General features: G+C 40.4%; 1 protein-coding gene across 2 annotated transcripts in view; it reads right to left on the reverse strand.

The window, feature by feature from the left end:
• Nucleotides 1–15,163, reverse strand: part of ltbp1 (latent transforming growth factor beta binding protein 1) — a 222,823-nt gene that overhangs the window by 148,323 nt on the left and 59,337 nt on the right. For both annotated transcript variants that reach the window (XM_050070671.1, XM_050070670.1), the window contains exon 4: nt 701–852. In XM_050070671.1, coding sequence (XP_049926628.1) covers nt 701–852 — 152 coding nt within the window. The remainder of the gene's footprint in view (nt 1–700; nt 853–15,163) is intronic.

Here is a 15,163-nt window from a genome sequence, read left to right on the forward strand (position 1 = left end):
TGCTGTTTGGGCTGAGAAAGCCATGTGTAAGTAAGGTAAAGGAGGTTATTGGTTGGTGTGGAGAGCAGTGAGACCTGGCATTAGGGGAGTGTCTCTGGGACGCCAGAGATCACTGTCTAGCCTCCTGGAGGTGTCGTGGGACCAACTAGACGAAACACTGGTGAAAGGAGGTTCCCACCCGATGACACCAAAGACATCCTAGTTATCACTGCTCATTGGTTTGTATAGTTAAGCCTTGCCATATTAGCTTATCATAGGGCTTAGGTTTTTCACTGAGTGTTGATCCTTTTTGAGAGCACAAACTTCTTGTGTTTATTTGAATGAATAATGCCTAAGTTTTCTTTTTGTTTTTCCTTCCTTGCAGGCACCCATTGGTTTTCAAATAATTCCTGAAACTGTCTTGAGACAGGTAAGCCATCAAAGTGATCATGTCTGGTATAGTATTTCTAAAAATGAAAGCCTGGTAACTTTTGGCAATAATACAAGCACTAATGTTGTACACTGTGATGGACCTCAAGTAGCATCAGATCTCTGAAGATATTTTCAGACAACAGTGACATTAATTGAAACCAATGTCTGCCTAGAAGGTAGTATAATGCAGAGATCATCACCAAAGTTAAAATTTTCACTCTTCAAGACCATCATTAACATATAGCATCCAAATGAAAGTAAAAGGTGAACTGTAAGGTGACTTACTTACCATGGATGGGGTTGTGTCCCACTGTGAGGGGGATAGGCCTCTCAGGTTGGGACTGGACATGCGCCTGTGTGTGCGTGGTGTGTGTGTGGTAGTATTTGGGCTTTACAATATACTGCTGGCTCTGACCTGGGTGCATGGGCATGGGCCTGATCCTGGAGGGAGAGAAGAACATAATCAGTTGTCAAACAGAATATATAGTTTTTTTTATTAAATGTTAACACAGACTTCTTAAAAAAAAACATGACAACATGAAAGACAATTAGCAACAGAGGGGTGCAATCTCCCCAAAATTCGATGTTCTCCTATAAACCTGTGGTCTTAATGTCACACCAGGTGTTTTTTTCCTTCAAAATCATAAGTGTTTAAAAGTTTCAACCCTTTTTGAGCAGTGCAGCAGCATCTTCTGCTCCTTGTGATTCACTGTGGATTTACTCTTTGTAGTGGATGATCCTTTGCCAGCAGCAGTCTCTTCTTGCTAAATGATCTTCTTTAAATGAAAGTTACCTCATAAGAGAGATACACTCAGGGTCTGAAATCATTGCACTGTACTTAAATCAATAATATTAAATGACATCAATCCCAAAACCTCCCAAACAACTTCAATGATGGTCCAGAAAACTACACAACAGACATTTTAGAAAAATGTGTCCTCCGAATACAGTGCAGTGTACAGGGAAGACATTTACCATCTTGCCTGTCCTGACAAATGAAACATTGTGCCATACTTTATGTATATGCTATTTGAAACCAAAAAATAATGTTATATGTTTTTGCTAAATTTTGAGAATTGAAGTTGCAACATATGTCATATTTTTTAATACTGACCCTTGAAAATGGAAAAAATAGTCATCATTTCCAATAAATTTCAAAGAAGTTACTTGCTAATTATCATCAACAGTAAAGTGCAGACCTGGAAATGCTGTGTTTGTAATCATCAAACTTTACATTACTTCCCTGTAAATGTATTAAAGAAATTACAAGCTTACCTACTTATTGGAAAACAGCAGAATATAATTTTTAAATAATGCTGGGGTAATTTTTGATAATATGGGGGTCATTTAAATAAATTTAAAGTATGTTACTTGCTTATTTCCACCTGCCAACCATGAAAGTTGCAGACCTATAAAATGAAGTGTTACCATGTCTACCTGAGAATGAAAAATAAAAGGTAATAGGCAATTAAACTTGTTCAGAGCTCATGCTGACCATAACAGGTTTCAAGCCAAAAAGGCACCGGATGACCATGCTTTTCTGGAGCCAGTGTCAGATATTATGACCATTTTCCTAGTCTCATGATGTAATTCACTTTATGGCAATAATATATCTAAAATATCTAAGATCTAAAATGTCATTGCCAAAGACTGCCTCTCTGTGATTGTTGTGCATATGATAATACAGAGCTTGAAACTTGAAATAATAAGGGGTCATATTTGCAAAAGTAGTTTTTTTTTAATGTAGCCCAGATTTACTGTAAGTTGCAAATTACTTTCCATATGTGTCATCCAGCTCATACTCACATCTGGGCTTAATACCAGGATTAGACAGTATAACATTAACACTAGAAAATATGATGTAATTAAATTCAGTACCCCAGCAACAAATCCAACCTTTATGAAACTTTTCATGTTCCATTTCTGCTGACACTGACTTTTAGAGAGATGTTGACTCAACTCTGGTAGTTATTTAGGCTGTAGTGTTGCACTGACAAAGCATCAGACACATTACAATTAATGCAATACAACATCACAAACCATGGTCCTTTGTGGTTTTAGATTTTCACATGAATAATGATGCAGAAAATTATAATCCTTTGAAATGTTTCCTTACTTTCCTTATATCATAAATCTTTCATTCCAGCTCCATTGGATAGATGATATGGAGCAGAGAGTGAAGGAGTTGCATGTAATAAAGGTATCTTGGCTGATTTTAAACATACAATTTAGTGAGCTGAGGGTGTGGGCTGTAGCCTTATGAGGCAGCAGGGTGCCCTCACACTGCTCTTTTTAAACAGGGGCAGTGAGTGAAGGTTGCAGTATGATAGCAGAGGGTATTTCTATGCTCTTACTTCATAGTCTATATCCTTTGCTTCCTGTGGCAGTGAATCATCAAGTGTTAATGTATTCTCAACTGCAAACCAAATGTGGTCCAAGAGGGTCCTGTCATGTTACAACACAAAAAGAGAAAGGGAACATAGCACAGGATACAGATTCTAATAACACCTAATTATACAACAGTTAGTTCCGGCCCTGCAATCTGATTGGTCGAGAGACAGTAAAACCGTGATGATATTGGAGTACAACATCACGGTTATTTCACTGTGTATATCACTCCGCCTCACAGCTGATTGCAATCAACAATCAAATCAAAACTGACGGTTAGTGTCAGTTAGGTCAGCAGTTGCGTTGTAGGCTAATTAATTCATCCACTGTCAAACAGCCAAAAATATGGATTTATTTCCTAAAATAAGTTTTGAATTGAACTATGAATGGTCATCAGAGGAAGATGAGGGAGAGGAGAAGCTGAATCCATCTGAGCACACATCCAGGTTTGTCAGTGTTTCATCAGCGGAACTCAATGACTTGGAGAAAAGCAACATACTGTCAGATCAGAAGGCAGAGTCGGCTGTGCCTGTGAAGCGACAGTCCACCATGCAGTCACCACAGACTTATTTCACCGGCTGCACAATTAATGGAAACGTGCAGATAAATGTGTATAAAGAGTAAGTGCCTGGCGCACCATGTCTGCGTTACATAGCAACGGTGACAGCGGAGTCCTGAGGGAACTATTTTTGTTGGCGGAAGACAAATAAAATGCTTAAATTATCTATTTTGTCCTCATTTTTCAACATTTCTTAATCAGCCTTGCTTATTTAACTGTTTAACTGTTGTATAAAAGCAATAATTAATAGTATTAAGCTACCATGTCAATTCTAGTTGCAAAATGACTTCATAGACACTATCAACATGTGACCAGTACCAAATGCTGGTGTGACAGGCAGCTATAAACGGCTGATGAAGTGCATGAACATATGTTCATGCACTTGAAATAGCAATAGTGATAGATATTTGGTAAAACTCTCATTGAGATTGCAAATCTTTTTTTCAAGAGTGACGTTGCCAAGAGGGCAGCATAAACATCGAGTCATTTAACCAGCTTACAACAAGCCTCGGAATGTTCAGTTTTCTGTATCACCTCAATGCCCAGTGACGTTCAAGTTTTCAGTATATGGGTTATGCCGGTAGACAGCATAGTAAATTTGTCAGCAAGCCCCAAATAGAAAACTGTTAATCACCCCTCAACTACACTGGTTCTGCTAATTAACGCCTTTGTTTCCAGAAACATTGATAATTGTAACGTCTGGTAATGTTCAGGCCTGCTGCGTGCCAGTGCTAAAAGTCTTCAAAATCAATCAGAATGCTGCAGCTAACATTTTTACTAAAAAACTTTTTTGATTCCCTTAATGGCAGGACTCCAGACTAACTTTTTCCAACAGCAGCACTGTGACTCCCTGCTGAAAAGTTGATGAACACCACTAAAATCAACATGCAGCACAACACACTCATATTTTTTCCATTGCAACAGGAGACTAATACTGATAAAGAGTTTGGTAATAAATAGTGAATTTACAGAAATAATCAATGCCGCTGAAGTTGGAGACAGATACAGGTAGAGCAGAGCAAAATCTCAGCATGTGGAAAAGACAAGTGGTTAAGGATGGATAGCTCTCTGTTGTTCCTTCTTCTCAGACAGAACGCCCAAACTACGCTCTGCTGCTCTGAGAGTGTGGTGCTCTGAATAACGGTAACAACAGCACTCTGACATGTATGAATGGTAGAGTCTTTGCCCGACTGCACTCTGGGGGCTGGGGGTATATTTACAAGTCACACTGGTGTTCTGAATTACAAAAATTTAGTTGCACTATCTCCAAAAACTGTTGCAAAAAGTGTACACTGTTTAAACATTTTTGCAATTTGTGTCTTTCCCTTCTCCAGGGCAGTATGCCCTTACATGTGGATATTAAGAAAAGGTATAAACAGTTTTAAACATAGTCAGACAATACTTTGTACAAACTACACCTGCTTTAAATGGTGGTGGTGGTGGTGGTGGTGGTGGTGGTGGCCCCAGTCATGTTAAGGATTTTTTTCAGGCCCATGACTTATGAGAGAAGCTGAAGTCACCAACATAGTCAGGGATGACCATCAACAGTTCAAGTTTAAGACTTTGTTTGTCTTGACATATTGCCACAGGGGACTGTTTGTGTATAACTTCTGTGTCCATAGCAAAAATAGTCAGTCTATTTGAGCCCCCAGATCCTGGCATGTGCTTGTGGTAAAAATAAAAGTCAGCATGAATACATGTACATGTGTGCTCATCTATGTTTGGTCAGCTGCTGGTGATCGGAGCCCCCAGGCATCCTCTACATCCTCTAATATTAAAAGTAATTGGTTGAATATCTGCAGTCTGCTTGGAGATGTATTGAGTTTACATCCTTTATCTTCTTAATAGGTTTAATAAACTTTATACAATCAGCCATGTTTACTACAGACTGAATGCCAAAGCATCACCCAGCCAAATGGGACATGTGCTCTGAATTGCAATCGTGCAGTCTGATATTAGTGGAGATAAGCAGCTTATCTCAAATTAGTAACGGAGATCAATTCCTCACCAACAGATATCAGGGAATGCTACTGATGTAAATGCAGGGGATTCTTTGGTGTTAACAATGTATGAAAGTGATAATAATGATTTCTGCATCTTGTCCACATGCATCTATCCATCAAGCAAATATGGGGAACCTGTCCCTGTGCAAGAAAATTATCTTCAATGAAGAGGTCATCATTATCTTCAAGGGTGAGGTCCTCCTGCTTCCAACAATCTGAGACCCATCAGTAATCCAAGTTGGGCCAGGTCTAAATTATAAATAGTTTACTGGGTCCAGGTAGGACCCCTTTCATTTCCACAGATCTCAGGACTTTGGGCATGTCTTGATACCAGAAATGTAGTTGTTAATGCCAATACTAGTGAGATTCTGCAACTCTCAATACCCAATTCGATATCACAGTAAAAGACAAAACAAAATAATAAATCCTTTGTATTAAACAAACACTCTTTGATTAAAAATATCTAAATTAAATTTAATGCAAATTTTATCATTAATCCCTGATGATCTGCCTTGAAGGCAAAGTAGTAGTCTATGTAGGTTCACAAGATTTTGTGGGTGAGGAAGCATATTTTAATTTAAAACCTACAGTATATTAACATATTTCTCCTCTGCTGTTGTTGCTCAGCACTTGAACAAACAAGATGCAACAGTTGGTCTTTGTGGTAGGCTATTTGTCCCGCCCCTCCTCCAATCTGATGGGGCAGCTGGGTAAAAAGTGACAGTGATGAGCACAGCATCTTATCCAAAGTTAAACATTTTTGCAGTCCTGGAGAAAAATTAGTACCCTCACATTTTCAGAATGTTAGCATCAACTTGGTATCAAAGTATCAGTTCTCGTAAAATCTCTACAGGTCTGTGGGTCAATATGTCTATACCCAAGTGGATCCAAGCTTCTATTGACTTCTCATTCTATTTGGGTCTGTTAACTTCAACCACATTTCGTATCAGCCCTAATTATCCTCAAGTCTATTTCAAGCCTGATCCCATACTCATTATTTTTAGATGGGCCCCTTATGGCCTCTATACCAAAGATGTCTTTAGCCAGGCTAGCAATATCGGCTTTGGTATTGTGATATCTTTAGGTCGGTCAGTCTACCATTTTGGTTCAGACTGAAATATCCTGCTACTGGATGGATTGCCATGAGATGTGGTACAGCTATTCAAGGTCCCCAGAGGATTACTGCTAATAACTTGCTTACTTTTTATGTATCACCTCCAGCAGTGTCACTTTTCATGCATGGTTTGGTATAATATTTGATTCAAAAACTTCTGGCTGCTAGACTATGCTTCCACATAATGTTGATGATGATCTGACTTTTCCTTCAGCACCACCATAAGGTTGACTTTATTATTGAATGAAATGTCTAGTCAAGTACTGAATGGACTGCCATGATGGTTTTTTTGTTTTTTTTTACAAAAATTATTATTAAATATTTAAGTTACACGTCCATGAGATGTACCAACCTATAGCATACATATATCAATAATATGAGCGTATATATTACATGATATTGATATTGTCATAATAGCCTGTTCATGTAAAAGCTTACAATCAAGGAGTGCGTGGCTGCACATATTATGTCTGCCTCCATTTCAGGCTTCACAGGTGGCAGAGGAGACACAGACACACCACCAGTAAAAAATTAATAACCCATAAGCTATTAGTATTCAAATAACTACACTGTTACAAGGTTTACATATTTATTTTGATGATATAAACATGCTTTGGGTTGTCAGTGTTAAAAAAAGAGAAAAGATATATTAAAGCCAGGCACCACTGGTGTTCATCCTTTGATCAGCCTGGAGCCAGTCCCACAGAGCCAGGCAACTGCCAGCTGTGACAGAATGCATGTCAATGTAGGTCTTAACAAAATGTAATATTTTCTCATAGACTAAACATTTTCAAGTGATTAACAGGTGGCTGAAAATACTAAGATGCCGGTCATAATATGGTCTAATCACAATTATCCAACTCAGCCAGCTTTACTGCTGCACCACAAGTCCATCCTGACTGAAACTCTGTTTGCGTACACAGTTGAGAACTGACGTGAGATTTGATCATAGCTTCCATTCAAGATCACACTGATATATGCTGAGCTTTGCATGGAAATGACCATACAGACAGTTTTCTGTCGTACGTTTGTTTCATAAATGAGGGCCAATGTGTATATGGGTACCTAAACATTGTTCTAAAACATAGTAAACCTATCTTCTAACATCGTCATTTTCAGAATGAATGTTAGAATCAAGCTGAAAGCACCGCAATACCTACTGCTTGCAAAAACAACAAATGGGAAATAAGGATTACAGTATTGCAGTGCAACGCTCCTCTTGATGGTGACGCAAATAATCTCTAACACTTAAAACATAGTCACATCAAAGAACACATGAAAATACTGTATTGCCTTCCCAGTGTTATCTAATAAGGGATACAAGGAGAGTGCAGGGTCACAGAAAGGAGATGATAAACATAGAGGAAGAATAATTTGTCCACTGAGCATATTTTCATTTCATTCATATGATAGGCCCCCTTCCAGGGTATAAATAAACAGAAAATGATAGCCTTGTAAATAGCTCTGCTATGACCCTGTAATGTCTTAAATAGATCTTCTGTTTAGGTTAGGGGACTATGTAAAGGGTAGGTGACTTTCCTTTATGATACACAGCAATGTGTTTACACGGACTATTATGTCAATAAGATGTTTGTTTCTACTTAGTCATAAAATCAGAACTTTCTGGACATTCCTTTGGGGTTATTAGGGACTTTGTGTTCATGTGTGAACATGCTTGTGTGCATTCAACACAAGTGCAAGTACAGTATGTTCACACTGGCATCTCATGCAATGGAGGGAGGGGGGCTTAGAATCCATACTCAGACAGGAAAAGGGAGCATGTTTTTTTATTAGCACTGTTTACAGATCTGCAGTGCAGAGAATTTCATCGATTTTCATTTATTTGTACTACTTGAACACGATTAAAAATTTGTTCAACACTTCACATGGGGCTTTGACAAGAGCATATTTATTAAGGACTTGTTTTTTTACTCTGAAGCAGCACTAAATGAATCCTGTAAAAGTTTTGAACACAAGTAACGCTCTGGTGAAATGTTTCCACGAGTGGGTCCCTGTTTTGTTTACTCTCATGCCCGACAAGAAGTAATGGTTTCATACTGGCAGGAGACCAGAGAAGAAGACAACTGCTAGCAAACATGGATATAAAAAATGCAGGTTCAAAAAGTTGATTTCAGCAAGAGTACTCCACAGAGCACTTTTTTTTGTTTTTTGGTTTGTTTTGTTTTTTTTGTGTGTGTGTGTGTGTGTGTGGGGGGGGGTTGCAGCAAAAATGCCAAAAACACAGCATTAACATATTACCTTATAAAGCTGACATGGAAAACATGTAAACAGCAAACAATTGCCTATTTATACATCCAACTGCCACAACAAACATTAGCATTTAGTTGTGTTTCTGTCCACCTGACAAACACTCCAAACATGGCTTTTTAAGGTACATGCTGCACTACGCTCATCACATTATGTCATATACCAACCATTTGGTACGGGATGGGTAGCACAAAGGGCGTTTATCAAAGCTCTTCTGGCTGAAAACAGCTGCTTGCTGTATTGAAAACAGCTACCTGATCCGGCAAACTAGATAATAGTTGCAGCAGGACCGCAGATATCGTCTCTTTTACTCCATGCATATTTACCTCTTTCAAACCATCGAGGTGTAAAAGAAGCCATCTATGTGAAATTGGAAAAAGCCATCTCTCAATAGAGGAGGAGGTCTGCGACACCACCTATCCCCCACCTATAATGCTGTCCTTTCATCCTTGCCCAGGAGGTTTAACAACTTAACCTCTAAAAACAATGGTCGTTCACAAATGGCGTCATGTGACTCTAACGACTAACTCTAACGTTGCAGCAGGAGTTTCAACGACTGTCGTTGACACACCATTGGAGCACTAACGAACCAGTGACATCATTGGCCTTGTGAAGACCTCCCCAGAGGTTAAATACCTGGGTGCTTCCACACCAGTTTGTCAGACTAGTTCCAGCCTAGTCAGACAAGCATGAACTGATGAAGCCTCTTGGATAAGAGGTGAAACGTCTTCTAAGACAAAACCAAATCCAGTTGCGTTCGATTCAATTGCCTTGAGATAACTATGACCTGGATGAATGAGAATATCCACAGGCATTTCAGACTGTTGCGTTTGTCTTTGACTTCTTGGTAAATGGGCTTGCACTTATATAGCCCCTTTCTAGTCTCCCAACCACTTAAAGCGCTTTTGACACTACGAGTCACATTCACACACACATTCACGCAGTGGTGGCCGAGGCTACCATACAAGGTGCCACCTGCTACACAGCTTTAAAACACTCACACACCCATGGAACAGCCATCAGGAGCAATGTGGGGTTCAGTATCTTGCTCAAGGATACTCATACATGCAGACTGGAGGAGCCGGGGATCGCTGATCTTCCACTCTATCTCCTGAGCCACAGCCGCCGGCGGAGTGAAACTAGAAGATCAAGTTTTTGGTCAGTGCTGGCCAGTGGACTGACCTCAATTTTGGTGATTTGGAGGTTATCAGTGTTTGTCTGCTTTTGTTTTTGTTTTTCCTTTTGAGTGGGTTTCCTGAGTCTGGGTCCTGTTCCCTGTTGTTTTGCAGGTGGTAATAGTGGTCAATGAATGCCACAAGAGCCGTTAAATCCTCCACTGGAAAGTTATTTCACATTGGAATGGTCATATTAGGTATGCTGTGGTTGTGATTTGAGCCAAAATGTAGTTTCATTTCGTTTTTGTTTGTCTTAGTTGTTGCTGCATCACTCAGCAAAAGGGCGCTGCCATGTTGAATCTCACCTTTTTATCCCTGTCGAAACCTGGTGCCCAAATGACCTACAATACAACTCAACTGCCAACAACTTTATTAGAGGTTTGGGTGTGTTCTATTAGCACTTTTGGCCATGCCGAGTCAAACCATGTTGCACTGATGTGTGTTTCTTTGTCAATTCAAACATGCAAAGCCACACTGGGTCATGCTGTTGATGGACCATCTCTGAAGTCGGGCCAAAAGCACGCCTGAGCGCCTCCAAGTGGGTAGCAGTGACGTCTTGCCAACCACAGCCAGCCCCTGTCAACGGCTGTTCTTCCCCCTGTTGCACGACTGTTTTTTAAAAATCTCTGTGTGTTCAGCTCTCAATACTTTTATAGCTTCTAACTGAATCTCTGTGGTTCTGAGTTTGGTTTCTCCCTTTCTATACCTGTCCCTTTTTGATATCTCCTTTATTTTACTGTTTGTTGTTTGCTTTAAGCCATGAGTTGTTAAGTTAGTGTAGATGAAAACTCAACATTTCCTTATTCCACTGCTTGACAATAAAAGCTTTTACAAAAAACAGAAAACTTTTATTGTGAAGAATCTGAGAAATTTAGATAGTTTATCACTAAATTAGTGGAACTTTGGTAGAAACCTTTCCTCAATAAAAAGAAGTCTACTAATACTGCAGGGAGAAAGAGTACAGTCAGAAATGGCCATAGTGGAATATTAACTAAAAAGTTGCAGACAACAGGCTCTTACTGCACCTCTGCAAACAGCTCACTTCCAACCAGTAACCTTCTTATACCTGCCCTGCTGTGGAAAAACACATGCAGAAAAAATAGCAGGGGACTTTAGCCATGGATCTGCTTGCTGCTTTTAAACGTTATGGACTCAAGACAAGCCATTATCAGTTAAAGACACACCTTCTGGCAGATAGCCCTGTTGTAATGGAGACGCAAATCCCTGCCACACAAGGCTGAAGTGCCAAGTCAAACTAAACAAAGCAAAGTTAACAGTAATAGTAAGCTAGTAGCAGCCTCAAGCAGAGATGAGGAGTGTGCGACAGAGGTCGGGTAAGCTCACTTTCTAACTCCACAACCCAGATTTTGTTTGTTAAACTTGTAGTCTTCGGGCCCCAGCTGACACTTTCACAAATGTAGTAGCACTACCCAACACCTAAAAACACACTTTGATGTGTAAACCCTCTAAAACACAGACGTGAGATTTATATTAATCTTTTCATATCACTTTGTATAGTACGGAGTTGGCAGCCAACTGTGTTGTCTCAACTCTGTCTACAACCCCATCACTGCTTCTTGCTGCTGTGACATAATTTCCTTTTAAGAATTGATAAGGTTTTATTTGATCTTGTGTCATAACTTTGAACTAGAGGGTGTCATACCTTAGTATATTCCTCTCCAGGGATATTCTTTTACCTGCATGCTAAATTACCTGTCATTTTAGAACCCAGCACTCTCTCCTGACCTGCAGTAACCCCTGTTCCCGCCATTCCCCATCACCTGACTTATCCAACCAGCTGTTCACCTGTCCCTACTTCCACTTGTTTCCAGTCAGATCGTGTTCTGTGTCCTCACTAAATGTTCCAGCCACTTCATCTGCCCGTCTATTATCCGCCTGCATGATCTTCTGCCTGTGGCCCGGACTTCTGCCTTTTTGCCTGCTGCCTGTCTGCCTCTCTTTGTCTGCCTGACTGGTTTAATGACACCAGTCTGCCCTTTGACTCTGAATAAAGACTTTGTACTTGGTTTTCAAGTCGTGCTTCTGGGTTCTAACCTGTGACACAAACACTGCTTGCTTCCTACCTTCCCCTTTTTGTCAAACTGCATCTGGTACAGGTCTGCCTGCACTAAATTTTCATTCTCTGTTTGACTTCATCTAGTTTTTCACATGCGAGTGCAGGAATAAGCATATTAATACTGTGGGGCTGTTTCAAGGGTTTAGTCAGTTATGCTGAATTGTCTATGAACTTTTTGTAGCATTTTTCATTACAACAAAAAGCCAAAGTAGAACTTGTTGTATTGTATGAACACAAAATGTTATGGTACCAGATTAACAACTACTTCTAAAGAGACTTATACCTAAATTTGGCAACAACAAAGAGCATTGAACCTGAGCTGTGAGACAGAGAATAGTGACAGCAAAAGAGAGGTTATCAACAACAGATTCCACTCCAGTTTCAGTAAAATACCGGGCATGACTATGTGCGTTGGCAATGACTGATCCTTTAAATGAAAAAAGAGAGTTTGGAGAGAGTCCAAGGAATGGTTACAAGAGCCTTCTAGTCTTAAATATCAGAGAGGAGATTTTACTCATTTCTACATAAACAGATTGGTGAGTCAGGGTCGAGGGAGTGTGGTGTGTGTGTATATGCGTGTGTGAAGGAGGCAGAATCAGTTCAGTCTCGGCCTTCACTGCTCTGGCCGCAATCACAATCCGCCGCCGACCTCTATGCTCGTCCAAGTCTTCTTCCCCACGAGGGCTGACATACTCCGGTCTAACGTAATGAACCCACTGAACCTCACCAGAGTCCTCTCACTTATTAGTTATATCGCAACTGAGGCAGGCGTACTCCGGGGAGGGAAAGGAAGGATATCTCTGCAGTGTAGATCAGTGCTTTGTTCTGGGTAACTGACTGAGGGATCGGAGAGACTCTTTCATGGCTCTTACAGTGAGTAAGAACCATGACAGGGTTTCTCTTAAATAATCAAATGGTAAGCTGTCATTGATTGATGCCCCTTATGGGCAGATATTGATACCAGAAGGTATAGCATGACTCTCTCATCATTTTCTATTAGGTTCTGTTCTGTTGTTTCGCTGTCATATCAAACTCCAGTAACGGCCATGGTGTTTGAAAAAAGCTCAGCTGCATGCTACCGGTAAGCTATGCTGTGTCTACTTTGAAGCTTTTTTTCCCCTTTGAATGAATACCACTAGGCGGGGGTAGAGAGAGAAAAAAAATACTCTGAGAATCATCTATCCTGCTTTCACTGTTCATTATCTAAATCGAAAACTCAATTTGATTGATTTCTGATTTTGAATCAAAATCATGCCACCCCTGGTGCTTAATAGTTATGAGGCTTACACCATCTCTCTTTTTAATTGTTAGAAAACTTATGTACATCTTATCTCAAGAAAATCTGGCTATTCATTTCATTTAACATATCTCATGACCATAGGTGAGTGCTGGGACGTAGATGGACTAGTAAATTGCCTTTCATCTCATGCTCCATTCTACCCTCACTCTTGAACAAGACCCCGAGATACATGAACTCCTTTGCTTGGGGCTGTAAATTCCCTCCCAATCCCTTAGCCTTAAACATAGGGTGAGGAGCTCAGACGTCTGGAGGGAGTGCGGAGTAGAGCCGCTGCTTCTTCACACAGAAAGGGGTCAATTGAGGTGGTTTGGGTATCTGATCAGGATGCCTTCTGGGCACCTCCCGTTACAGGGGTTCCGAGCATATCCAACTGCTGGGAGACCCAGAACATGCTGGAGGGATTATATATCTCGTCTTGCCTTGCAACACCTCAGGATCCTCCAGGAGGAGCTGGAAAGCATTGCTGGGGAGAGGGGCATCTGGAATACTTCGCTCAGTTTGCTGCCCTCAGATAAGGGGTTGAAAATGGATGGATGGACTTCATATAACAGAGATTTTCTTTAGATTAGCCAATGATTCTCAGCTTGTCCACACCAAAGTACAGCTATTCTGAAAGGTTCTCCAGGGACAGAGACTTCTACTTTCTATAGCTACTGTTCATCACTTTATTGTCATATTTCTGCACAGCAACTTGCACAGGTTAGTAGTTGTTAGGAAAATCTGCCTCAGGGGCAACATGTAAGTCAATGTCCATTACCATCCTGTGACGCACCAACAATTTGTCATCATCCTCTGAACTCCATGATATTATCTCAGTGTCTCCATAAGTGAACCATCTCCAGCTGCAATTGCATATCAAAGCACAAGTGTGTGAGTGGTCTCATGCAAGCACATAACATACAGTATGTCCTGGTTGGCCATTGGCTGTAGTCTCTTGTGTGTTCATGTGCAACTTTTTGGCCAAGACACAGGTGACGTGAGGCAACGCAACAGTCTGTCTTCATCGCTACTAGTTCTCTGATGTCTGTTTGGTGTCTCTGGGCTTTTAAGCTGGTGCATCTAATGAAGACCTCCATCATCCATCGAGCTGAGCTGCTCAACATCAGATCCAATAGACTGCTGATCAAGGCTGGTGGAGGAGGTCTACGTTTCCCTGCCAAATTTGCCGAAGACTACACTCTCTGACCAATGGAATGATGAATATGTGTGTGTCCTTCCTTCCCTCGCTGTCTCTCCTGCTGTGGGACAGTGGCAAGATGAGATGTCTTTTAAAACCCCACAATGGGGAGCCTTAATAGCAGCTGATCATGAGAACATTTATCTTTTTATCTATGGTCCACACTACTCTGCAAGAAAAATTAGAATTACCACCTTGTGGTTGTATGCCTCTGTGAACCAGGCAAGTTGCAGTTACAGTTTACATCTACGTATGTCCAGACTCATATGCAGGCCTGCCAGCTGACAATGCTTGGGTGGACACCCAAGATAAGAGTCACCAATTCAGTATCTGACCAAGTGTCTCCCCTTCTGTTCTTGAGATATGACGTTGAGTAATAGCAAGAAAAGTGGTTCTGCAGAACATTATGATGTCACAGTGAAGTTGACCTTAAGTCTTTTGTATATGAAATGCCATCACTACATCATTTTATCCTGTTAGACATTTGTGTTAAATTTTGGAATAATTAATCAATAAATTCTTGAAATATGACCAAAAACATGTTTTGTGAGGTCACAGTGACCTTGAACTTCTAACACAATATTTGAACCAGTTTATCCTTATGTCCAACTGGCCATGTGTGCCAAATTAAATTAAATTCCCCTGAGGGCCTTCTTTTAATATATATGATCATGAGATTCAGATGTAAGCA

Source organism: Epinephelus moara, chromosome 19 (assembly GCF_006386435.1).
Source record: "Epinephelus moara isolate mb chromosome 19, YSFRI_EMoa_1.0, whole genome shotgun sequence".
Classification (NCBI taxonomy): Eukaryota; Metazoa; Chordata; class Actinopteri; order Perciformes; family Serranidae; genus Epinephelus; species Epinephelus moara.